Source organism: Cynara cardunculus (assembly GCF_001531365.2).
Source record: "Cynara cardunculus var. scolymus isolate 2C chromosome LG 4, CcrdV1, whole genome shotgun sequence".
In the NCBI taxonomy this organism is placed as follows: domain Eukaryota; kingdom Viridiplantae; phylum Streptophyta; class Magnoliopsida; order Asterales; family Asteraceae; genus Cynara; species Cynara cardunculus.
The window spans coordinates 11,094,689-11,122,594 of record NC_037531.1 but is presented as its reverse complement, the minus strand read 5'-3'; the positions used below and the strand labels follow the sequence as shown (position 1 = coordinate 11,122,594).

The 27,906-nt window shown below is 33.5% G+C and overlaps 2 protein-coding genes across 4 annotated transcripts; both read right to left on the bottom strand.

Annotated features, from left to right (window-relative positions):
* Nucleotides 1–4,156: 4,156 nt before the first annotated feature.
* LOC112511807 (SEC12-like protein 2) lies at nt 4,157–12,747 on the bottom strand. 3 transcript variants are annotated; one of them, XM_025117579.1, is made up of 11 exons: nt 12,632–12,747; nt 12,236–12,512; nt 8,796–8,890; nt 7,345–7,495; nt 6,444–6,535; nt 6,258–6,357; nt 6,059–6,134; nt 5,808–5,928; nt 5,538–5,654; nt 5,380–5,447; nt 4,157–4,380 (listed from the first exon to the last, which is right to left on the bottom strand). In XM_025117579.1, the coding sequence occupies exons 2-11, from the start codon at nt 12,491–12,493 to the stop codon at nt 4,298–4,300; spliced, it is 1,161 nt and encodes a 386-aa protein (XP_024973347.1). In that variant the 5' UTR covers nt 12,494–12,512; nt 12,632–12,747; the 3' UTR covers nt 4,157–4,297. The 3 variants fall into 3 exon arrangements, with proteins under 3 accessions (XP_024973347.1, XP_024973349.1, XP_024973348.1); XM_025117581.1 differs by having other exon boundaries at nt 4,292–4,380; nt 12,622–12,699; XM_025117580.1 differs by having other exon boundaries at nt 4,292–4,380; nt 12,236–12,534; nt 12,632–12,699.
* A 3,214-nt stretch (nt 12,748–15,961) lies between these two features.
* LOC112511359 (probable beta-D-xylosidase 7) lies at nt 15,962–24,244 on the bottom strand. The gene is made up of 6 exons (XM_025116954.1): nt 23,844–24,244; nt 22,710–23,012; nt 20,646–20,815; nt 20,030–20,127; nt 17,002–17,763; nt 15,962–16,667 (listed from the first exon to the last, which is right to left on the bottom strand). Exons 1-6 carry the CDS (start codon nt 24,240–24,242, stop codon nt 16,075–16,077), a joined length of 2,325 nt encoding a protein of 774 aa, XP_024972722.1. The 5' UTR covers nt 24,243–24,244; the 3' UTR covers nt 15,962–16,074.
* Between the last annotated feature and the right edge of the window lie 3,662 nt (nt 24,245–27,906).

Below are 27,906 nucleotides of genomic sequence, written 5' to 3'. Positions count from 1 at the left end.
TAATATAACATTTTATAAAGATAATAATTTTCAGTATTCTGTTAGAATTCTATGATTATCCTAATTATATTTTAGATTTTTTATATTTAAAACGAGATGTTTATCATGTATTTGATTATGTTTATCTGCAATTAGTTACACGAATTCAGATATGGAGCTCTAATAAGTTGTACTTATGCACAATCTACTTGTAATCTTAAGTTGTAAGTAATATGCATTAATAAACAGTACTTTATGCATAAAAATTGGTTTTTAAGAGTTTTTGTTAAATGCTTTATAATATAGTATAGATATATCGAATGATGTATTAGTTAGTTGTTTGTTTAAATTATATTATATAATATTAGAATTGAGTAATTTTTAACATGTAAATTTTTGGTAAATTTATATATATCAACCACTTTTTGTCAAACCTGATCAGTTTATCAGCTACTTTTCGGCTAACAGTTAACTTATTAACTAGTTTGTCAAATATAACCTTAATGTTATCACTCCTCGTATGGGTCATGCCAAATTCTCTTAAGGGAAATATTTCCTCGGTCCAACTCTGTGCATCGATGGACTCATATTCCCTGAACTTAATCTTCCTAATATGTAACATCCCACAATTTCAATATCACAGTTAACTTGATTCACAAATCCGTCCGATCCACTTGCTTACTCTCACGGGTTTGAAGTCACAAAGTAACTGACCCCACTTGCGTGCTTTTACGATCTCAGCTTAAAAAACTTACAAACCTGTTCTTACGGCAACATCATGTAGACCATCACAGCCTCACAAGGGGTCATGGGACGAACGTTTTATAGTTTCACTCCAGTTGTTTGAGACAACGACATCCACACATATATGTAAGAAAATGTGTTCATGCATTTTTAACATATGTAACACATTTTGTACCTTACCAATTCTGTAATCGTTATCTAAAAACTTATCCTGAATTCTAGAACTGAGTCTTCGTATTGCTCCTTCCATCACGGTTCGATTTCTACAAGATTCATGATCAGATATCTTATTTCCAAAGAAAGAACCTCCATAAGAGAGACAAGACCCTTAACTTCTTGCTAAGAGCAGTTTAATTTATTTGTTTATCATAAAATTTAAATATTTTATATTATGTTTATGGGAAAAGTTCAAAAAAACCCAATAAACTTTTCTATTTTGATTGATTAAGTCCTTGAACTATTTTTTTTCAAATAAATAAAACCATTAACCTTTTTCACTTTAAAAAATTAAGTCCCTGAAAATCTTTTTAATAAACAAACAATCGACCATTTAGAAATTGGTTCATACATCTTTTTAACCAAAAAAAATTATCAGTAACAGCGGTAGGAAGTTTTAAAGTAATGAAAACCCTAAATCAGTTTTATCATTCTCAAATCATACGTCATAAATACTCATTGTAACCAACATCATCACACTCCCTCGTCATTCCATTGTCGTCCGCTCTCCATCATCGTCCATAGGCACCTGCCATCGATCTCCCTTTTTTAATTTTCAAATTTTTTTCGTTTTTGATCTGTTTATACATACCCCATTAATATGTTGTAAAAGAAAAAGAATCGAAAGACAAAAAAATCAGATAAAAAGGAGGAAGATCAAATGATAGGGGCCAATGACACAAGATGGTACAGACGACGAAGGGCAGTGATGTGATTGGGTGTGGGGGTTTAAAATGACATAGGGTTATGAGATTCCATCGACTTTAGATTTTCATGTATACACATAATGTTTTCGGAAAATACTTTCAAGTAAAATGTGTTTCCATATTTCATTTAAACCAATGTAGTTTTCATAAATTACAAAAGATAATATTTAAAGCTTGTGGTATGCTGATGTTTATGGATTTGGTGCTCAAACTTCATTTATTAAATAGAATGCCTCGTGGTATGCATTTTAACACGAATTTGGTACCGACAGAAGAGAAAGGGGCGGATATGGAGGTTTCAGGGGTTGAGATGGAGATTGCAGGGTTATAGATGGAAAAAGTAGGGGTGATGGAGACGGTGGACAATTTTCGTCCATGTGGGTGGAGAGTGGCGATCATTAGCTACGGACGATGGTGGTTACAGTGGAGGAGGGTATGGTGACGAAGAGAAGGGGAAGCGGGTGACCGCAATGGGAGGGTTACTGATTGGTAGATTGTGGTGGTGGTGAGACAGTGAGGGTGGTGGGTCGTCGATCATTAGGAGAAAAAGACGAAATATTTTTGTCTTTACCCCTCCAAGCTTTAATGTTCATATTTTGGCCCCAATTTTAAATTTGTTTAATAAAAAAATCATTTTAAATATGGATGATGATATTAAGCAACATTTAACTAAAAATTAGGAATTTATTATGGGATCATGTAATCATCATACATTACATATGCTTAAATTCAAATATTTTGAATTTAAATATAAATACAATGGTTGGTTGTTGTTATATGGTTTTTGTTTCCCAAAGATGTGTGGTTTATTTTAGATTGTAAAATTATGTAAAAAAAATTGTAATCGTGGGTTTTCGGGTCAGATTATGCACACCGATTAATCTCCTGGCGATTAAGAATGACTTGGAGTCATCGCAGGTGAATTTCCATGATCATAAGGGTTTTGGCAGCACTTGGATTCGAACCAGGGGTAGATGAACATACCATTGAAACTTAACCAGTTCACCATAACCCAAATGATTAAATTATGTAATTTTCATATATTACTAATTAATAAAAGTTACTCTGATTATAAATTTATGGGAAAAAGCATGTTGACAAACTATCGTGATTGCGTCATTTATAGATTTGAACAACAAAAAACAAAGAATAGTTCATCTATTGATAAAATTGATGTCACTTATATCAAATTTACTTCAAACAACGCTAAAAATGGTCTCTAGCATGTAATTCAGTTGACAAATACGACTTTGCCTAAATACAAGACAAATTATGGATTCGATCCAGCCCACTGCTAGTTTCACTGTCCCAGCCACTGAGTGAGCCGACAAACGATCCCTTACATTGGTGTTTTTGGAGGCGGGTTTCATATGAAGCCGATTGAAACTATGGGTAATCAACTTTTCACCCAAAAACAATCTAGAAAATTGATAAATAAACATTATGTATTTGTTACACTTGATTAAAATTCATTTCCATTTCATGCATTGATGAGTCTTATTTATGGCATGAAAAAAAAAATGTAATCATGACCCTATGTCAACAATTCTATTTGCAACTAAATTTAAGATGGTGGCTTATCTAACATAAGATAGTTTTACAGCTTTTATAGGCACAAGTTGCATGAAAAAGTAACGTACTTTAACGTAATTCTTATTTTAGATAACATGCTTTCAAAACTTCCATTTTAGTACCTATGATGTAAAGTTTTAAACATTTAAGTATCCGGGTAACAAGTTGAAGCATTAACCGGTTATCATGCTGATGTGACGAGTGATGTGGTATTCAACTCAATATTATTTGCTGACATAGATATCTTAATCTAACATGTTAATGCTTCAACCAGTGACCTGAGTACTTAAATGTTTAAAATTTTACATCTTAGGTACCAAAATGAAAGTTTCGAAAGTACATTACCCAGAATAAAAATCAAGTTAAAAGTATATTACTTCTTCATACAATTTGTTCTTTCTATAAAATAAGTAAACAAACCAAATAAATCTCACACAACAGTATTTGAGACAAGTACAATATTCATACTTTACCTATGCTCCAAGAACAAAAACTATTTTGATGACCCTGGGTTAAAATGTAGTTTTACAATTTTCAATATATAGTTTGTAAGATTTTAACTACAAGGGTGATGTTTGATTGGTATGAGCTTGGCTTTAAAGATCAAAAGTACCAAGAGGTCACAAGTTCAAATCCAAGGAGGAATAAAAATCCCCTTGTGGCCACAAAGGTCAAATGCGGTAACACCGGGCTATCTGCAAAGCAGGTGATCGTCCTTGGATTAGTCGACTCGCATAACGGGTTGAATATCCAGGTTAATAAAAAAAAAGATTTTGTGGTATTTGGAATTAGATTCATATCTATAAATATAGGGCTTAAAGCAAGCTTTTACTTGCAAAAATCAGCACAAGAAGCAGAGCTTAATTCATTCAAGATTCACATATCATTTTCCTACATGGTATACATATTTAGGTATATAAATCTAAATGAGATTGTAATCAAGAAAAAGTGCTTCAAACTCATTTGAACGGTCATAAAATCTCGTTTAAGGATATATATCTAAATATAACACATACATACGGGTATCGTTACCCAAGGTACAGGTGACGAATTTCGTCTCAAAATAAAGTTGGGATGTTTTATACAAAATAACCCTCTGTTTTGGCATAATATAAAGTTGCTGCAACTAAAATCATCAATAGTATGATCCATATGTTAAATCCTGCAAACAAAGTATTATAAAGTTAAACAAAATCAAATATAACTATTTAATTAGAAAATACCCGTTCATATTTCTATTTTAGTTTGTCCAAAATTAGGTGTCTACTTTCCAAATTTAGCCTTAATTATGGTGAAATCATCTCTCTCCACATTACTCATTTGGTTAGTTAAAAAGTGTAATAATTACGATTTCTAAAACTATATGTTTATTCATTGTGGACATTTATTTGCAACGGAGGGAGTAAAAGAAAACCAGATGATTTAGCAGTAAGAGAGGGTAAAAACGACATTTCACATCAGAGTTTGGTCACAGTTTTGAGATGTTCATATTTTCAAATAACATATCCCTTTGAGTTTGAGTCAAAATGCTCCCTCGGTCCTAAAATAAATGTCCACAAAGAAAAAACAAAACATACAGTTTTAGAAATGTGTAGCTGTTACACTTTAAAACTAAATAATTGATAATTTTACCCTTAATAATAGGAAGTTATGAATTTCTCCTGGATAAAATTGGAAAGCAGATACTTACTTTTGAAAGCGTACACTTATTTTGGAACAAACTAAAATAAGAATATGGACACTTGTTTTGTGACAGAGGGGGTACAACATTTCCCTTCCTTATCTGGCCAAGTTCTAAACGAATTCGTCATTAGTAATGATATTGACTACCTGGGGGTACGTTAGATATTTGATTAATAGTCAAACACTTCCACTCGACTATGGGGCCATTTACCAAACGTTTACCAGGTAAGAACTTACTAGCAAGATCACCATCATCACTTACATTATCGTGTAACATTCTTGACCATCAAAACGGATTGTTAGTAAGTGTTCTTTTACCCGGTAAGCACTTACCGGGTAAGATTCTAGGTCCTTACAATGCTCACTCAGAAGGTAAGTGACACATGGTAAGCACTTACCCAGTAAACAGCCTCTATGTGTTGCTTAAACATTGAATATTGGATATGACAACAGCCTATAAGGTGAGGATAATTTGTACCATTTTTCTTGATTTCTTTAATTTGTGTCACCCTTGCACTTGAGTCCAGAGAAGCCGACGCCAGAGCTCTGTATCAAAACAACAAACTTCATCAAGATATGGCATAAAAAGAGCACAGAAAAGCTCTAGATTGACAGAATTATAGAAAGGGAGCAAACCTTGAGTCGTGCGAGAACGCTAATGCCGTTACAAGGCCCAGATGTGCTTTTTTGACTACAGTATGCACCTTTATATTACTAGCATTCAATATGTAAATGTCCCCTTGGATTGTACCACTGCCAATCTCAAGAAAATTAGTTATTTTAAAGAAGCACAAAAGAACTTTAAGAAATGTATAACTATGTTACGCGAATTGTCTAATTGCGCATCTTTTCTGGACATAAAGAAGCGTATAAAATAAATTTCAAGAAAAGCAAATCGACCCTCACATGGCAAGAAACTTCCCATCATCCGATATATTGAAGGCAGAAATTGGGTCTCGAACAATGTACTTTGAGCTCATACGCTTCCATGTCGTAGTGTTCCACTTCACAATACTTCCTCCTCGATCTAGTCAAGTTGAAAATAGTCCAAAATGATCCGTTAACTAGACCAGAAAGATGACTAATAAAAGTAAATGGGGAATTGAAAAATAAAACTGAAAGCATAAAGCTGAGAATGTGGAACAGTAGACATGCACCTCGCATTGCAGTGACATATAATACTTGATCATTCATGCTATTTTGCGAAAACCTGCAAAATCCAAAAACTTCATCCTGAAAGGGACAAGGAATGAAGTTAGTTTCATATTAAGATCAATTGGAAAACATCACTTGCAGAGACCTTGAGATTAGACTTGTAAACATTTGTCATAGATGTGCTTAGGGATTCCTTCTTACTTTTTCTTTCGCTAAAGAAGCTTTATTCGTTGATGTTAAAATATCCCAAACTCTACCAGGGCCACCACTTCCAACAGATACGAGAAATTTCCCATCAGGGCTGTAAGACAGATTAACAACCAATAATATCAGTAAGTTTTGACTATACAAGTATGAATTCAGCCTCGTGTAGCATTTATCAAGAACCTGAAATCTAAATTCTTCACAGAGGCATGAGCACCAGGTACATCAAGAAGTGATTCCATGCTAGGCCACTTAAATGCCCTCAACTTACCATCCTGCACTGCACCATAACTGGATAGTTAAAAACCACAAAATGATCCACAAAAAAGGACATATATATATATATATATATATATATATATATATGCACCTAAAATGCTTTTCTACGGATTATGTTTTCATAAAAATTTGATAAAGTTTATCAGTATATTACTCAGAATCCTATTAGAAAGAACATTCATAAAGTTAGAACAAGAAGCAGCCTCATACTAGTTTGTGTAGACTAAAACAAAAGAAAAAACCGTAAACCTCTGCAACCCAAAGCCTTTTATCTCATACTCATGCAGATCTCTCTTCATAATTCCCCCCATGTCAATCTTGGCAGACCTATACCTCTCCTGATGACCTCCGAGTAATACAAGTTGCCTCTTATAATGAACTTAAAATGATCATACACTTCAAAGTCAAACAATCCCGAGCTTCCCCACAACCAGTTACACCCCAACCTTATGCTAATTCACCTCTCGAATATTGAGATAAAGGATTCCAAAAATAAACAAGGCCCAAGAATGACAATGTTGCCATGTGATTGGAACTGTTCATGTATAAACATTCAAGACAACGAGAGATGTCAAGTCTCCTAAACTATAATGTATGTAGGTTCCAATCCCCTTCCATAAAGGAAGCCAAAAAAGCAAGCAGCAGCTCAGTTCAGAATTCATTTTCTTAAGGAGCTCCTTTGGAATCTCCAGACAAATGCAAAAAAAATTAGAACATAATGATCATGTAGCCATGTAGAACTGAATGGAACATAAACTCAATTAAGCTGAATTGAGATTCTGGGTATGAGAAAGATGAGCCCTACCTCACCGCCTACAGCAAGTAAAGAACCATCACGGCTAAAAGTAACTGCCAACTGCTGTTCAATAAGTTCCAATTGGTAAAGGACTTTCTCAGACTGCTTTAGACCCAACGTGGAGACGTCTTCTTTCTTGGTTGCTTCCCACTCAAACCATCTACAGACCAAAAGTTAGACACGTTACTGTACATTACCTAAGTAAGCTAATAAACAAACCTGGAAGGCTATTAAACAGACTAATTTGAACTTCATTCTTGCCCTCTACTTTACTGACCACAAACCAGTATGGTGCTTAGATGTAACCTCGCACATTGAAATAATGAGAAAGTGCTACTTGTACCTTCAATGGAAGAATGCTGGCTAGTCGCCTAGTCCTTTTGATAAATTTACCACATTGTGCATTCTAATTAACCAACCCATCTTAAATTAAGTTTAGGAGATGCCACAAAATCACAACAATGTATATCATGCTTAACATTGGAGTGATGGTATGATGTGATGGCAGTGGTTGATTTTCTGATTCTCAGAATCTATATGATGATATATAATGAAACAAAACAAAAAACAGCTGTTACTGATGGTAATTTCACTTTACTGTCAAGTAAGATGGAAGAAGAAATAAAAAGACATGCAGATTAGGCATTATTCTTTCTGAAAGTTATGGAGTCTACTTCATGATGCACACATTTGGGTCACATGGGCTAAATCAAAACAACCTTTAACAATAAGTTCCCTGCTATAATTATTTAGGCACAATCATGCTACATGAGCACTAACATCTTACGGAAATCTTCTTCCCCAAAAAGAGGGGAGTATACTTTGTAGTTTGTTGTACACACAGTCATGACACCCTGTTGAGTAGTGAAGCCCAATGACTGCCTGACGTTTGTTTGTAACGCTTGCAGGAGTCACAGGGAACAAACTTTTCGGCCCATTCTCCACTATAAATATTCTCATCCTTATAGCTGTAAGCAAGCCCTAAACCGAATTAATAAAAAGTGACTGGCTACTGCAGCCATGTACGTAGGTTAATTCTTGATTGAACCACGTTAATTTCCGTGTTTGATTATGTGCTGTTTAACTTTCATATTCTCTGTGTTTTTGCTTCTGTGATTATTGTCTGTTCGGTATCCCAACTTCACATTCATGCCACCAAGATGGATGGAAACCAAAGCAAATAATGCTTCAATGATGTATATGAAAAGCATCATCAAATAAACCTTCCACAACTTTAAAGTAGAGAATTATATAATTCAATGAAAAGATTTCCAAACATATACCAATACAAGCATGCATATGTTTTGGTGTTTGCAATCACTAATTTCATATTGTGAAGGCATCTGACACAATAGAGACTGCACTATCAAGTGTGCTACTCTCAAATCTCCTCTATCCAAGAAAACATATGTTATCATATCAGTTACTGAATATCAAAACCTGACTTGATTCGAAATTACCTACAACTCTTTGGAAGTGAACATATTACACCTTCACCTCCTGGGTGGACAGCCATTCTGTATGGAAGATCATCACCAGTTTCAAGCTTGTTCACCTGCGATAAGAAGGGGCTAATTTGTAAAATGACGAAGCTGGGAAAATATTTGTTACTGATATGCAGAGCCGTTAAGCAAGAGCAAGTTATTTTCCTATAGATGAACCAATGTGAAAACTGAAAAGGAATACTGGAGTATTTAGTAAATAAGAGAATGTTTTGTTGGATCATGTGTATCTTGCACACACAAAAGGGTGGTTTGTAGGCCCAGGTTAAGTATAAACCAAGCATAATTCTCAAGTAATCATTGAAGTAGTGTCTTGTGTTCTGTTGTTTCTGAATCCCTCTGAGGACCACTTCCCCCCACCCTCTCCAACAGGTTGATCAAATCTCCTCATACTCAAGCAATTACCATGGAGCATGATTCCGTTGTAATTACAGCCATCTAAGCTAACACTATAAAGCATGTCATGACTATGTTCGATGCTAACCTTCAATACTCGAACCAATTAGCAGATGGGCATTTGGAGTTAAATTACAAGCTCCAAGGCATAGATCATTCATACTATCTCATGGTACTTGTACCATTCTTAGATTACACAAAATTTACTTGGCATACACCTTGCAACACCTCTCAAATTAATAGTGGTCATAGATGCACAATCAGATAAACCTCATATGAGGGTGTTCCTCGGGTGCTTGAGTCATGTAATTATGTTAATCTATTATGCAATGAAAAATCACGCATAGAGTTTTTAATAAACAATTATTAGGATTTATTTTCAGCTTGTTAATGAGCTCATATAAATATATGCGGTTAACATAAAGATTTTATAGATCACAAGAGGTACATGATAGTAATCGGGGGGAATACCGAATACGGTGGAAAAGAGAGAAAAGATCAACTGACAATGTGCATTCAGCCGTATGTTATCTCAAGTACTACTGAGATGACAAGGTGGGCATTTGAGGTAAAAGCGTAAATACACGAAAATCAAGAAAGCTTGACAAAAATGTTGGACTTTGACCAAAAACGCAGGCCTCAGCCTCAAGGCACAGGCCCACCCACACGTAGCCGGAAAGAGCAAACATTATGGAAGGAAGCATAGACCTGCTTTAGACGTATGCCAAGTGGCACAGAGTTGGAATTTGCAGGAACACTACAACATAGACCTAGCACCAAGGTATAGGCCTGAACCTTGCTATGCAAGAACTTAATTTGGAAGATTGTTTGGAATGAGAAGCCACATACCTAGGGCAGGAGAGCTATCAAGCAATGTCCCAAACTACAAGAATAGCCATAATACTATCCCAAGTGGACTCCAGAAGCCGTTGGACTACAACCAAGGATTCCTAAACATGTGATACTACATCTCATCAAGTCCTATCATGTGGGATGCATGTTAAACACCAGGTATCATTACAGCATAATATAAAGGGCCTTCATAGAGATTAAAAACAGCTCTTTAATCATGTAGTTGGGCAAAAAGCAAGGCATCCAAAAGCATCACATCACAAATCAAGAACAAGATGGCTACACCTGGAGGATGGTTTGACACGCCATGTTATTTCCAAGGAAATTGACCAAACTCCATTTCGGACAAACCTCTTTCACTTTTTAGCCCATTTTTTATAGGACCAAAATAGACAAGATTTAGCAAGTGCCCATTTCGCAACTTGCGAAATGAATTTTTCTGAATTAACTATGATTCTAGTGGGGTCGGCTTGCAAAATAGCTGTGGATACTTGCAAAATGTCCTTTTGGCTTGTGAAATCTCCTTAGTGGCTTGCCAAATGGCCCACCCGAATCATATTTAATTCATAAGAAGTACATTTTGCAAGTTGTGAAATGGACATTTGCAAAATCTTGGCTATTTTGGTTCATACAGGAAAAAAGTGGGCTAAAAATTGAAGAAGTTCGCTCAAAATAGCTAGTTTAGTCAATTCCCCTTCTGCCTTCCATCCTTCAAGTCCTATTGCGATAATATGTAAATTCTGTTGTTTATCAGGCTACTTTTATGTAACAGAAAATAGGTATGACTTACTGGTCCATCTAATTTTTATGACCCCCGTATGGTGCCTCCTATCTTAGTTTCGACTTTCAGTTTCTAAAAGTTGTATGTTCATTTGAACTTAATACTTCATTTGAATTAGTTAAGGGCCTCAGTAGTTTATCTAATTATCCACTTGCATAATATTGATTTCGTTAATGGGATAAAGACACCTTCAGATATGATCCAAGGTGACAGATGGTAATAGTATTTATGAGTGTGGCCAACAATTGCTAAATGTTATTTGGTTAAACGTTCTTCCTTCAGAACCTTCATAGTAGTTCAATTTCATTATATTTATACTAAATCACCTCAAGTTGGTTTGATAATCCTTCGATCATACAATCCCTTAGGCGCGATTTTGGAAGTGCATCACCGTTGCGTTGACCGTGACACATGCAATAGTGAGCAGTATTGCAGAAGTCCATGTCTTAACACACATAGAAGTTATGTGTTTTAGCATATAATACACATAGAGAAGCAATCCCAGCGAACAACTATTCTTGCTTTTGATAATTATTATTCTTTGTTTCCACAACTTCCTATGAATCATAAATTCATAATGAAGTACCATTTGATGCAACTAGTAAGTATGCTGGTTCATCCGAATATATGAATGCACTTATTCTTGGTGTTGATTCCATTTTTACATTTTGCCACATCCGACCTTCAGGATTATACCCATGTCTGGTTGCACTACCCTCCAAACCTTGTTTAGAGATGATGTTTAGGTGGTTATGACCCAAATCGAGAATATCATGTTTAGAGATTGTTTGGTATCTTAAAAACAAGGACTTAAAATGGGGACAATTTCACAACAACGTGCTATTAAGGCATTTGAACTCGTTATAGATCCTGGGCTTACTTGATGAATTTCTAGCTATCCACCATGATTATGGGCGTTTAGGTGGTTAAGATGGCCAGGTGGGCACATTGGCGTCCAGGACTTTGCATTCGTCACTGAAGACAATGCTTAGTTTTTAACTTGAATTTCCAATATTAGTTGCCAACATCCTACCATACAATACAATTTAGAAGTAAACTTCATGCGTCAGGACAACTTTGGAAGGTAAGAATCCAAGTAATTCTTCAATTCAACATGGTGTATCATCATCTTAAGAAAAATGAACTACAATTACCATTTATTCATTCTTATTCTGTTACAAAAAAAAAAACATTGCACACTGCTCTCATAGCAACTGATCCAAATTATTTAATTTTTGCTTTGTTTGCTCAAATCTCCTAGAATGTCGTCAAAATGTGAGAACTTCCCTGTGATCTTTTTGTTATATATCGGCATATAAATATAATGTATCTCTTAAGAAACAAAATTATTGGGAAAATGGGGACTCACAGGTTGATCAGAAAGGTAATTGGAAGCAGGATCAAAGTGGGAGATGATGAGAGCATTAGGGATGCCACTCCGACCTTCGCCACCCCCTCCGGCGAAAATCACATGGTGAGATCCACCACCAACAACCTCATCTTCACCCTGGGGTTCTGTGTCAGACGATTTGATGGCGTTGCGAGGGACAAAGGAAGCACCATAGAAGGGAACACCGTACTTCTTGCAGTTTGCCCCGATTGTTGCATCATTGCCGCTTTTCCCCATCTTTTAACCAAACCTCAACCTTGATAAAGATATGCACAAAACTAATTCAAGGAGAAATCAAGCAATTACCTTTGAACTGAAAAACGAATCTCATGAAACCCTAATTCAAAATGAGGAATTAATCTGACCAACGCTTACTAGAATTTTCCACAACAATTGAAAGTTCTATGCGATCAAAATGAAGCTTTCTCCGAGAAAATCGATCATCAATCACGATCACACAACTCGAAGTAAGCGGAATAGAATCCAAGCGTGGCGTGAGTTACGATTGAATTATATACCATGAAATTGAAATTTTCACATATTCACAGAAAAGCTCAATAAGTTTAAAACTTGTTATTTTCAGTCCCTATAATTCATAAAGGTTCCATTTTGACCACACTTTTTCAGAAAAGCTCCCTGTGATCCTTAATACATAGAACTGTAAACGAACTGAACGTTCAACGAACTGTTCGTGAACCGTTTGGCCGTAAGTTCATTTATGTTCGTTTATTTAATAAATGAACGAACATGAACAATTTTCATGTTCGTTTAATAAACGAACGAACGTGAACAAGAGTCTCGTTCGTTTATTTATGTTCGTGAACATCCGTTCATTTACCGTCCGTTTATATTTGTTTGTTTATATATTAAATTTAATATATAGTCTTTTATTTATTTACTTTGAATTCAAATAATATTTATTTATGTTCGTTTAGCTCGTTCGTTCATGTTCGTTTGTTTAGCATGTTAACGAACGAACATAAACAAACACAAACACACCTGATTTCTAAACGAACGAACATGAACACAAAGATTTTCGTTTGTTTACCGTTCATGTTCGTTCATTTATTCGGTTAAGTTAAACGAACGAACATGACAAACCTCCGTTCGTATTCGTTCGATTCGTTTACAGTCTTTTTGATAAAACTATACAATGAAATTGAAAGTTTTATATATTTACACTAAAGCCCAATAAGTTTATAAACTTGTCATTTCAGTCCCTATTGTTAAAAAAGTTTAAAAGTTGTCAATTTTTAGCCAAAGGTTTTTGCACAAGAAAGGTCCATTGGATTTGCTTCCAACTTTTAAGGAGTCCATTGATTTCATTCCTTTTATCAAGGGTAGATAACATACCTTTGCTTACTAAATTACAAAGATTAATCTCAAATGTAAAGAAATTTGCATATGGATTTTCATAAAAGTTCTGTCATAATGTATTTTTCTACCGACGGTTGTTTATGTTTATGTTCTCATAGATTTTTACTTTACTCTTATTAGGACTACCTGTCGGCATCTTACTTGTGACTTAATACTGTAACTTTTTTACTTTGTTCCTTTTGGTTTGCATGACTTTCATCGTTTCTTCAAATGCGTACATTATTTTGTTAGACTACGACTTACTGACCTTTTTAATAAATAAAAAATCATCATAGTAATTTGACGAACCCGTCATTTAAATCAACTAAAGTAAAAAAAAATCAAACCTATGGGACGAAAATAAATAGAGTTGCTTATCAATAAGCAGAGGCGGATTTAGGCTTTTGATTTGTAGGGTCGTATGAATCCATAAAGTTACAAGAATCTTGTTTTTTATGTTATATATATATATATATATATATATATATATATGTGTGTGTGTGTGTGTGTGTGTGTGTGTGTGTGTTTTATCCTAAAGAAATAAGGTTTGACTCATAAAAATTTTAGTTCAATTTCATTGTTAATTTTTTCTATAATTTGTTTGAATAATCTTCCTTGGATCCATAAAATTATTTATATAACAATGATTTATATACTTATATCAACATGCTTTTCATAAAATGTAAATAAATAAATCTTTATACACTTCCACAGTAACTGATTGATACAAAACCCAGCATTCAGACGTCAAGAAAACTATAATAGACTATTTAAACCTTCCTAAAACACGTTTACGAAGAATCATATAAAAACTTTAATCTTTCTGTATTCACATCTTGTCTTTTCTCACTACATCCACACAAAAAAAAAAACTATATCATGACACGTTTTAAATGTATCGTATTTATTTCTCGACACATCAATGACGAAGCGTAACTTGGTTTCATTCGTCAAACTCCAAAACAAACAGATTTTTCATTAATCATTTTGGCTACAAAAATTAACATAATTTTTTGTAAGTAACTATGTATGTTTCATACAAAGACGTCACAATAAGTTGTTCAATGTTTACGAAAAAGTTTGGTAATGTAACAAGTTATATTCTTACAAAAGAGTAGGTTGTTAGGACGGCGTTAGACAACCTAACACGACTCAAGAAGAAAGTAGTCGTATATGTGTTGTAAGTTTGATTATTACGACTTGATAATCATCTTTGCAGCACTTGACAAATCAGATTTTATTTGTAGTTCTCTAGGGGCCAAAGTAATCAGATTTTGAAAAACAGATAAGAAGTTGTTGCAAAAAGACTGATTTTTAAAGATAAATGTAAAATCACTTCAGAGTATCGCAATAATCACTTTTTAAAATGGATATCCAAAGTTCCAAACACATCCCCAATCGACTAATGCGAAAAATGGTTTGTAACAAGCAAACTCCGCCATCCCATACCATCTTAAGAGGATTATGTGAGACACGAATTAAGTACAGATTTGGAGGCGGAACATGACCGTTGTAGTTTGTGGGGGCAGAAATATAATATTACAAAAAAAAAAAAAAACTAATTTTTAGATATAATTGATATTAATAATTTAATACCCAGTGGATGGGGAGGAAAAATATCAGAAAATGGCTAAATGCAAGGTAAGATATTTAAAACAATGACCTCAATTACGGTGAACGGAAGATGATAACCAATTGAACTGTCCATCATATATGTCCTTGAAAGTTCGTATATTGTATTTGAGTCAAAAAAACAGGGTGGCGATGATCTCGTGGCCCCCAAAGGCCCTTATGGTGTTCTACCATTATTCACGACTGTACTGTAGGTGGCATTAGAGCACAATATATATCTACAAGAAACCCAATCTTCAAAGGAACTGAAACTAATGCATTTGTCTGTCAAACTCAAATCTTCACATGTTTGTGCAAGTATACTAAGATCTAACTAGCCATGTTACTTCTTAGGATACTACGTCATGTTCTTGTATTGAAACACATGTTGAATATTTAGAGTGTCACATCAGTTAGATTTGAATCATTTCTCTGGTTCTCTCCCCCCCTCTCTCTCTCTCTTTATATATATATATATATATATATATATATATATATATATATATATATATATATATGAACTTCCTCTTATTTACTCAAAGAGTCTTTTGAAAAATAATCTAATGGGTATTTATATATTCTCATATTGTATAAGAGCCAAGTCTACAACTGTAGAAACGTTCTTGGCAATTTATATCTGTCTAACCCCTTCTAGACACTCTTAAACAATATCTAGCTGCCTAAAACCTCTTTTTAAGCACTCTTTTAGCGAGTAATATCAAACTTATTGATAAACCATAATTCAGAAACCAACATCTTTTGATGTGGTAATGATTTAGAAATTCATTGATTTCATAGTTCAACAACAAAATCATAGTCCGAATATTACGAAAACGGAATCGTTCGACGAACTATGGCAAAACGGTAATAGCGTATTGTTGATCCCCGACAACAAGATAACGAGAACCCTCTTCGATCACCATCAGCCCGTCTTCATTCGCTGTCCCAAAATGCTCACACGGGCTCACAACGAACTCAACTTCGACCCTTTCTCCACTACCCGTTTTCACACTCTCAAACGCTGCCAATTGCTTCATCGGCTTCCCATTTCCAGCTTTATCGTGCTTCACAAACAGCAAAACTGCGTGTTTTCCATCCATTTCCCCGTGATTTTGGACTCCCACAGTTGCCGAAAACTTGGCCTTTTCACATGATTCGGTTTCCATATCGACAACAGATGTATAATGAACTGATTCCGAGTTCTGAAGTGTGGAACCAGTGCCTGAAATTTGACTTAAAGAGAGTTTGTTTTGTGTAACAGATACAAAATCGTATGTGTATTTTGAATAGCTGAGCCCGTAGCCGAACTGATAAACTTTTCGGCCGGTGTAGAATCGATATGTACGTCCCGGATAGCCTGAAGATGGTTCCGGTCTCATTCTCATATCTGTCATCGGGATCTTGACGAATTCTTTAGGGTACCATGTTATAGGTAGCTTCCCTCCTGCAAAGGCAAGTTCGGGTTCATTGTTAGTTTGTAAAGGGATCCACGAAAGAAAATCACTGCAAAAGGTTCGGTCTTGCAAGACGGGGTTGCACCATTGCGTCATGGGTCGAATCTTTATTTCTCCTAAACATGACCCATGAACAAAAATGATAACCAAAGGGACCTAAACGACTACAACTACAAAAGGTTCGATCTTGAAGACGGGGTTGCACCACTGGGTCATGGGTTCAATCTTTACTTCTAGCATGAACGAAAATGTTAACCAAAGGGACCTGATCAACTAGAATTAGAAAAAAGGCTATGAATCTTGAAAAGAATTCTTGAACTTTACCTGGATTATGATCACCAAAGATGATCTCGGCAAGTGCAATGCCACCGGATTCGCCAGGATAACCAGCCCACAAGATCCCACCGATCTTCGGATCATGTTTCGCGAATGAAATATCCACCGGACCGCCACAAACAAGCACCAAAACCACCGGTCTTTTAGCCGCCTTAGCCACACTAGTGATCAGAGCCTGTTGCTGCCCCGGAAGCACCAAGTCGACCCGATCAAAACTCTCTCTTTCTTGACCCTGATCCAACCCCATAAACAAAACCACATAATCCACACTTTTCGCAACCTTAACCGCCTCATCAATAGAAGCAGACGTACAGTTAACAAAGTTACAGCCTTTAATGTACTGTGTGTTTTTCACATAGTTCTGAAGTGCTTTTAGCGGCTCGATGGATTTGCATGGTGGGCCGGCATAGTTCCCCACGAGCGTATACGCTGAGTTGGCGTTAGGACCGATGACGGCTAACGAAGAGATGGTCTTTTTGAACGGGAGAAGTTTAGCAGAGTTCTTGAGAAGGACAATGCCATTTCTTGCAGCCTCAAGGGCTAGGTCCTGGTGCGCTTTACTGCAGACCTGGTTCGGACCGATCGAGCCATATGGGAGTGAGGCCGGGTTGCCATTGAACAAACCAAGTCTCATTCTCATGGTGAAGAGGTTGGATAGGGCTCTATCTATGTCTGATTCAAGGACTTTCTTCTTCTGAACTGCTGATTTGGTGTGGTTCTGCATGTAAGAACCACAGTCCACATCCATGCCTGTCATTTTTTTTCAAAAAAACAAGAAAACCAGTTAAAACAACATATAACAGTTAGTCACCACCCTCACTTATCTTATCGAAATCTTACCCAGTAAACGAGGACAGTGACCCCTACTCGGTCAGTGTTTACGGGATAAAAGACGTTTACCAACAATCTTACTATGCCATGACCGAGAATCTTATCTGATAAGATAAGCGGTGGTGGTAATTCTTACTCGATAAATACTTACCCAATTCACGTTAGTAAATGACCTATGAAATAAAGATGGTTTTTAGAATAAAAATCAACACAAAATACATTTAATTGTAATAAAATGATTTGATTTTGTATTATTCTCTCTCTGTACATTTATCCATCACCACCATCATCATGTATATGGTGGATTCAAAAAAGTCCAAAAAGAAAGGTTCACGTGTATGGACCAAATGTCTACTACCATATTGACTTTAACTCAGCTGGTGGACCAAACAACAAACATGGTCCATAATTAATATACAGAAAACCATAAAAAAAATAAAACCGATAAACATGTGTATATATGTGCAGAAAATGCACATGTACATAGAAAGTAGGAATTAATTTCAATTACTTTTATATATATGTACATACCAGACAACTGAATGGTTATTAGGGTGTTCCTCGGTTTACCATTCTTTTGTGGTTTTCTCCATAACCTTAGTCTATATATATACAGTATTTATATGTACGTGAAGGTTCAAATAAAAAAGCCAGAGAGGTTAAGAACATATGAAGAAATGATTTATATGTGAATTATTGATTAAAGGAACATGGGTCCATATATATATATATATATATATATATATATGCAAATATATATAGCATTTTATATGATATAGATATAATTATACGAGAACCTCAAGGATATTGAAAACCCATAAAAGCCAATATGAACCATTTAATAAATTTCATTCACGACTAGGATTCAAAATATTGTTTGAGATATATCTATGTCACAATATCTTTGTTTCAATAAGGTGTTGATCGGTTGAAATCCAATAGATTCAGGTGAATCCAATCATCCAATCGATGTTGGTTCTTGTCATCCGATCCAATCCAACAAACATTGGACATTTGATCCAATCCAATGGATGATTAGATCGGATCGGATCGGTTCCAACCATCGGATCGAATTACATTCATCGAATATTTTAATTCAATTTTCAACTGATTAACCCAGTATTTCAACCAAGTATTCATATATTTTCTTAAACTATTAAAAAACAATGCATATAAATATCAACAAAAAAACAATATCGTAAAATGTTGATGATTATATATAGTTATTAATTAAATATTAATTGTATGATAATTGATTGGGAATTGGAAGGTAATTGGATTGGATCAGTTTGGTTTTATTGGATGTTGAACTGTCACCCAAAAACCGACAATCTAATTTGGATGTTGAAATTTTGGATCCTATCCAATTACAATTAGATATCTGATTATGGTCGGTCGGTTTAAATTTGATCATATGACTTTCTGCACACCCATGTGTTTCACAATGTAAAACTTGTAAAGATGTATTGTTTCATAATGTGAAACAATAATAGCTTCTCATGCTTCTCAATAATTTTGAAAATTGGATCTTATAAATAAGAAATTTAAATTTAAAAAAATAATAATAAATGGAAACATTTAAAACTATAAGTACAATGCAAATAGACTAATCACTGAAACTGCAAGGTGGGGTATTTGTGTCATCTTGCTTATCTCATGTTAAAAGCAACTTAAATTCATAGCAAAACTACACAAATACCCCAGAATGTTACACTTCACTCCCTTTGAACTATAAAATTAGCAATTAACCCCTAAACAAAGAATCTTAAATTTGTCATTGTTCACATCATTAATTATGTGACGGGCGAATATTTAAGAACTCATAGATCGAGACATCAAGTGTCATCCATTTAATATGATTTACTTTGGAGGTCCCATTGCTTGACCATTATGACTTCTAATCAGATGGAATACTATGAAAAAAGACCGGTTATTTTAATCTGATTGAGGACCTTTGTGGCCTTTCAGTATGATAAAGAATAGGGAAATTGACCAAACTACCCATTTTAGACAACACTCTTTACTTTATAGTCAATTTTTTTTTTCCAATTTGACCATAATTGACAAGATTTCGCAAGTGTCAAGTTAAGTTATCCCTTAAATGCAAAGTATGTTCAAAAGTGGGGTCATTTTGCAAAATAATATAATTAAAGGGCTAAAAGTAAAAGCAGTCAAAAGACCATACCTGCTTTAAGCACTTCAGCAACAGCATCTTCTGGTGTTTTTGCATATTTATGAACATCATAGATGATGGATACTGCATCACAATCTGAAGTGATGTACCTGAACAAAGATGTGAAGTTACCAAAATGCCCTCATCTTGTAATTAAATCAAAAATAAGAAGAAAAAAAATAAACACTTATGTAAAATATAACTCTTTTGAATATTCAAAATGCTATTTGATAAAAAGACAAAAGTACTTGTAATAACAATAGCAAGGGACAAATTGGTAATTTTAGTATGAAAACTTCCGAAACCAAAATCTTAATCCAACTATGTGTCTTTTTCTTTTACAAACCCAATAATTTGTACAAACTTATAAATCAAATTTTCATGTGTTGTATCATATATGAAACAACACGCATGAAAATACAGTGTTGTTTTATATGTGAAACGTTCAGAACTGTTTTTTCACACACAAAATAGTACTAAAAGTTTCACATATAAATCAACACTTTATAAACACTGCATTTATGAAACAACACATGAAAATCAGTTTATAAATTTGTACAATTTATTGAATTTATAAATGATTACGCGTCTATTGGAGTTTTCATAAAACAAAAAGGGCTTTTTTTACCCTTGAAAACCCCATTGCTTTCGAGCAATGTTGGTTAAGAGATTGTAATCAGCGCAATTCGGGACTCCGTTCACACGATTGTAGGCGCACATGATTCCGCTAGCTTGGGCATGTTGTATGCAGTTGTGGAAGGGTGGTTGATATGTGTCCACAAGATCTTGTTTCGTGACCTGTTTTTTTTTTTTTACATTTTTATGCAAATTAATAACATGATGGTGACGCTCTTCTAGCTAAACAATATATACATGCAAATTAAATGAGAACCAGAATAATGTTGAGGATCGTGAAAACCAGTTTACATATAAAATATACAGTGTTTATTTTACATATGAAACACATACACATATGTATGAATATTAATACCATCTTAAATCCCTAAAACAAAATAAAACTAATTGGATGATCAGGTATTAATTCACGATTCTCAGTATTTTCATAGTTCTCATTGATTTTTTTCTCCATTATATACAAAATAGGTTCATTTAAAAATCGTAAACCTTTTAAAAGTCCGAAACAACCAGCTAATAATAACTTATTTATAATAAATATTATATATTCATAAATATTATAAATAATTAAAAATGCATTATCTATACTATATTATAAAGCATTTGACAAAAACTCTTAAAAACCATTTTTATGCATGAAGTACTGTTTATTTATGCATATTACTTAAAATTCAAGATTACAAGTAAATTATACGTAAGTACAACTTATTAAATTTTCATGGTTGAATTCGTGTAATTAACTGTAGATAAACATAATCAAATAGAGAATAATCATCTCATTTTAAATATAAAAACCTAAAATATAATTAAGATAATTATTGAATTTTAACAAAATACTTAATTATTATCTTCATAAAACTTATATTATTAAACCAAAAAAAAAGGAAGAATTAAAAAAATACACAAAAAAATGAGAAATTTTAAATAGTTAGTTTGATATTAATATCAATATTTTTTTAATTTTTTTATGATATATCTTCATATTTGTATCTTATTCAAAAATGAAAACATTATCATTTTTTTAAAACCACATAAAATTGTATTATAACATCAACCGAGACAAAAAAATGAAACATTAAAATCGAGATGTATCTTGCTACATTTTGCGACAATGCGAGTACCCTTCTAATATTTATAATATAAATACTATGATATAAATGATTTTTAAAATATTAATAGTTTTTTTTTTCAAAATTTTATATTATTAATTTACATTTTTAAAAGGCTATTAATGATTTTATTTTATACCTAAAGGAAGAAAACAAACATCCCAAAACATGGCATTCCAGAAAGAAGCATCAATCATTAAAATACCAAATAAATAAAATAAAATAATAATAAAAATTTCAGGCACAAATCTTGAAAACAAAGAATCATTTCTTGAAAATAACAATTTTGTATTATTTTCAAATTTAAAATATTCTTTGGTTTGTCTTTATGTAATTGTTTAATTGATATGTTTTTTAATTCAAAATATTTTTTTTAATAATTCCGAGTGTCTGGATTAATTTATGTACATATCAGATTAATGGTTTTCATAGGCTGCTCAAATTAACAGTCAGAAACCACAAGGACGGTGTCTGATTGGTTTGAGCTTGGCTTCAAAGATCAAAAATACCAGGAGGTTTCAGGTTCAAATCCAAGGAAAAATAAAAATTCTCTTATAGCCACGAAAGTTCAAATGCGGTGACTCCAAGTTATCTGCAAAGCAGGTGGTCGTCCTAGGATTAGTCGGCTCGCATAGCGGATTGGACATTCAGGTTAATCAAAAAAAAAATAACAATCAGACAAATTTTAAGTGTTCCTAAAAGATTTGAAATACAGTTTTTAAAGCATCGTTAAATGTAACGACTCTATAGCATAAGTGTTTATCAAAATAAGAAGTTCAAATGCATATCAACATACAACTTTTACGATAGAATTCCTCCATCGAAGTTATCAAGTGAAGGCGCATAGAATGAAACTAAAGGGGGTGAAAGTGCATAGAATAAAACTAAAGGGGGTGAAAACAGACACAAGCAAAAGCATAAGGTAGGTAAAATGAAAATAGACTGACCTTAGCATCATAACCAAATCTATCGACACCTTTCCAATGATCCAAATCATAAGCAGTGAAATGTTTGCAACAAGCAGAAGCTTGAAGATGTCCATCTTTGATCCCTCCACCTTCAAAATTGTCACCTTGGACCCCTCTAACATAAGAAATTGCATATTTGCCGCTAACCAATGGGTCTTCGCCAGGTGTCTCTTGTCCTCTACCCCACCTTGGGTCCCTAAACACATTGATATTGGGTGCCCAAAATGTCATCCCTTTGGCTTGTCCTTCATTGTAAACTGCCCTTGCTTCCAATCCAATTGCCTAATTATTGCAAATATAATAATCATCTATACTATATTATAAAATATTTGACAAAAACTCTTAAAAACAATTTTTTATGTATAAAGTATTGTTTATTGATGCATATTACTTAAACTTCAAGATTACAAGTAGAAAGTGCATGAGTACATCTTATTAAAACTCGTTTTTACCAGCTTATCTGTCAACAATTGTCGGTTAGTTTTTTATCAACAGATTCAACAATTAGTTTATCAATCTGAGTCGAACATTTTTATTAAGTTTTGTATCCGGTCAAGCATTAGGACACTTTTGGACCAAGAATAAATTAAGCAAAAATTGTATGTCGAAACGACGAGAAGGGCAAATATGTAAATTTAACTTTTGTTTAAACTACTGAATCTTTTGATAATAAGATTAACCGTCTTTCTACAAAAGTTCAAACGATCACAAGGACAAATATGTAATTTCAAAAATAATAACAAATGGTACATTTCATAAATCACTTAAAAAATATATAGTATTTTAATTATAGTTCATATCTAAATAAATTTAATAAAATTAATATGTTATAATTTTTAAAAATAAGGATAATTATTATTTAATGATAAAACTATTATAATCTCTTCATTCTATAAACGACAAAGTATTTCTTTATTTTGCACGTATTTTAAGAAAAATAATTAAAAAATTTAAAGCTAAAAAATAATACATTTTAATCTAAAAAGAAGTTTTTCAATTATATATAATTATTGGAATTTAAAAAATAAAAAGTATGATGAAGCAAAGAGTTGTAAACGTAGCCCCATATGATAATAATGATATTAAAATCGATACTGAGTTGACTCGCTTCACCTGGCCGATTCGGTACCATAATCTGGCATCGAAAGAGGCGGCGGTGAGGATAACTTGAGGGAAACTGGTGGCGGACTTGATAGTGCCATCGAAATGGATACCGTAACCGGAGTTGGAAACGCCGTGTAATGCCTCCGACCACCACTCATAGGCGGGGATACCGAGTCGAGGAATCGCCGGCGCGGTGTTCACGAGTTGCGAGATCTTCTCGTCGAGGGTGAGTCGGGAGACGAGGTCTCTGACTCGGGCGGAGATGGGGAGTGTGGTTTTGCAGAATGGGAATGATTTGGTGGCGGCGTTGGATGAGTCACAGGCGTACGGTGGTTGAGTTGACTCAGTGAGTAGGAGTATTGAGACTGTGAGACATAGCAGTAGCTGGATACTGCTGTTGAGTCTCATTGTGTCTTTTGAAGTACAACCAATTAGTGGGAAGAAAAAGGGAGATATAAAGAGGGAGAGAAGAGAAAAGTTGTGTTGAATTACCAAATTACCCTTTAATTTTATTTTATTTTCTCTTAAATATGTGACTTTTTTTTATTAATCTCGATATCCAACCCGTTGTACGAGCCGACTAATCTCAGAATGACCACCTGTTTTGTAGATAGTCCGGAGTCATCGCATTTAAACCTTCGTGATTTTTCTATAAAAATAAAAATACGATTTCATTAAAATTAACTAACAAAATTAAAAGAAGTACAGATCGATTTAATAAATTAACACTAACAAGTCATATCTTTTGGAAAGTTAATTATTAAAAACATGTTAATTTACAAGAAGATATATGAGTTAACAATAAAAACTACTGGCTCTCTGATTGTGAACCAAAAATAACCATATTTACTGCAAATTGGATTTAAACCTAAGATCTCCTATATAGATGCTTTATTCAAAGCATCCTATGACCATCCCATGAGCTTAAATCTTTGTTGTTGAATCAATTTTACGATATTTTAGAGCAATCTTAAAATCAAGTGGGGTGTACCTTTACGACGCGGAATTTTTTTCCCTTGTGATAATCAAGTGAACAGGTGCAATGGAACCCCGATCTTAGTAAATCCGCCTCTGTTTATTTTTACTGTAGTCGAGGCTAAACCTAAACGTATTCAAGTAATTCGTGTAATTAGTAGTGGACTCAAAATTCTTGTCAGCTGGATACATTTTTAACGTGAATCAAAGGATGAGCAAAGTTGTCTGATAAGTTTTTTTTAGCCGAATTTCACCGTTTTAAAGAGAGAGAAAATCAGGTTTTTGGTTTATTTTGATGGATTGTTTAAGTTTTTTGGTTAATTTTGATAGACTTTTTTTTTAATTCTTTTAGTTGATTCTCGAGAGACCTTTCAATTTCTTTTGGTTGATATTTCTTGTATTTTCTAATATCTCGAAACAACTTTAAAGTTTAGCATGTACATCTTTCATATCACAAAAAAGATTTTACTAATCTATTGAACGGGTACCTAAGACCCTAACGGCTCCTTATTTGCTCAAAAAGGAAGGGATTATCAGTATTAACAGAAAAACGACAAACTGTTGCATATAGTTTGATTAATAATGTAATGAGGCATTTGAATGTGCTTTTTATTTTTAAATAATTATTAAGACGTTCAAAAGTTAAAGATTTATAATCAAAGTCATGTCCAATTGTAAGAAAGTAAAGGATGGTAAGGGTAGTTTAGTAATTATATATTTATATATAAGTTTACTACAACAAAAATCTTTACATGTTTTTAGAATTTAATTATTTTAAGTCTTAAAAAATTAAGAATCAAAATCAAAATTGAATTGAAAATTTCAAAACAATTATTTTTCACCTTTGTTCTTTAAATGCAAAAAAAGTGTTTTAAAATATCTATAATTTATTAGAAACTTATGTTAAGTTTAAGAGAGACTGATAAATATAGTTATTTTTCAAGGTTGGTTTCACCTTTTAGTCATGTTCTTTCCATTTTGATTAAATAGACATAGGTTTGCAAAGCACTAGGTCATCGATTGCGGATCCAGCTAAACGACAATTTTTTTACACTTTCTACCCCTCTTTGCAATATCTTAGGTCGAAATTGCATATTTGCCCTTGGACTTTCAAAAGTTACACTTCCTACCAGGTCCGCAAATTTCACCTTTGGCCTCCGTAATTTTCAACAAATTGTCATTTTCCAGGTGTTTTATACATGTTTAATTTCGGACCTACCCTATTTTCTTCAACAAAGCCTGAAAAATGATGTGAAGACGTTCAGTAATTGTACCATTTGAATTACTGTGTATCTTGGTAATAAGCAACTTAATCTATAATGTGTTGAAAACCTTATGCTTAACATGGGTCGTTTGGACAGACGGTGGGGCTCTTGTTTGATTTGTCCTTTCTTAGTGAAAGATGGGAGAGTTATGAGATCGGTGGATGAGAAAGGATGCCTTAAGCTTATCATTAACGATTGGTCGCATTTGTCATCCACTGATATCATAACACTCCCATCTTTCACCAAAGCAAGAAGATATCCACAGTCTGTGCAAACGAGCTCCTGATTATAATGGGGTTTTCAACACATTACAACTTTTAAAGTCTAGGGGCAGATTCGCAATTGCAGACCTAGGATATTACATATAGGGTAGAAAGTGTAATTTTTTTTTATCATTTAGTTGGATATGCAATTACCCACCTGGTGTGTTACGGATCTATGGCCATTTTTTTAAAAATGGGGAGAACATGGCTAAGAGGTGAAACCAATCTTGAAAAATGACTATTTTAATTATATTTTTTATGTAGTCTTGACCTAACAAGTCGACACACTAAAAAAAATTATTTTCTTAACTGGTCTTAGTTTTAAATCAGTCTGGATGGCATACCCAACTGGTCCTCCCCTAACCCAATTTCTATCTCTTATTATTTTGTTTTTTTAACTAATCAAGTTCATAATCTAAATCCAACTTGAGTAGGTAAAAAATACATATCAAAATAACACAATCTAATGTATTTTATGCAACCATCGCTGTCATTTGTTCCTTCCATTCCATCGTTACCTACTTTTGTCCCTTCTCTTCGACTTATTTTTCTAGATTCGACAACCTTCTAAATAGATTTTTGTTGGTGGAAAGCACAAACAGATCCACCATCTTTTTTTAACTACCCTTTTATTTTACACCATCATACGACGTTCACCCCCCACCTCAACAACAACCCCCTCGCACCGACCAAACCCATTCAACCAAACGTACCAACTCAACAGAGATACTTCCATTTCATAAATCAAATGGAAGATGTTTGAAGTGAGATATTTTGTTCGAGAGAATATCTACCAAAAGATATCTTGATTGATTGTTATCACTCAGAATCTGCAAAGAATCCTCTTATTATATAACTGTTTAGTCTATCAAAAACTATATGTCACTTATGTTAAACTTAAGATAGTCAACATGGATTTACATCCATTAAATCACATAATTTTAAATCTCCGTCATTTAAACTGTAAAATTACTTATGAGTTCATCGTTTTAAAAAATGGAACAAAGTGGAACATGCGTATTATCATTGCACTCTATGGATTAAGGTAGAATAAATTTATATTTTATTAATATACTTTTAAAATAAAACTTAATTCTTTTATAGAACATCAAATATGTCTCTTTCTTTACATTTTGTCCGTTTCTTAAAATTTATTATTTGCATTTTAAAATCTCTAAACTTTCACTTCAGCGTTTTAAAATGTTATTTTATACGTTTTATGTATTTTGTTAATGTATGTAATTTATTAAATATTAATAAATAATAAGATAATATAGAAATAATATAAAATAAAAATTGGAAATTATATAAACTTTATATTTTGGTGTCTTAACTAAAATTTTCTAATGATATGTTTTGTTATAAAAATATTTATATTATTATAATTTAATAAATTACATAAATTAATGAATATATATATATATATATATATACTAGAAGAGTACTCGCGCAATGCAGCGAGATACATCGTGTTTTTAATATTTCATTTTATTCTTTATCTCAGTCGATGTTATAATATGACTTTATGTGATTTTGAGAAAGCGATGATGTTTTTGTTTTTGAATAAAA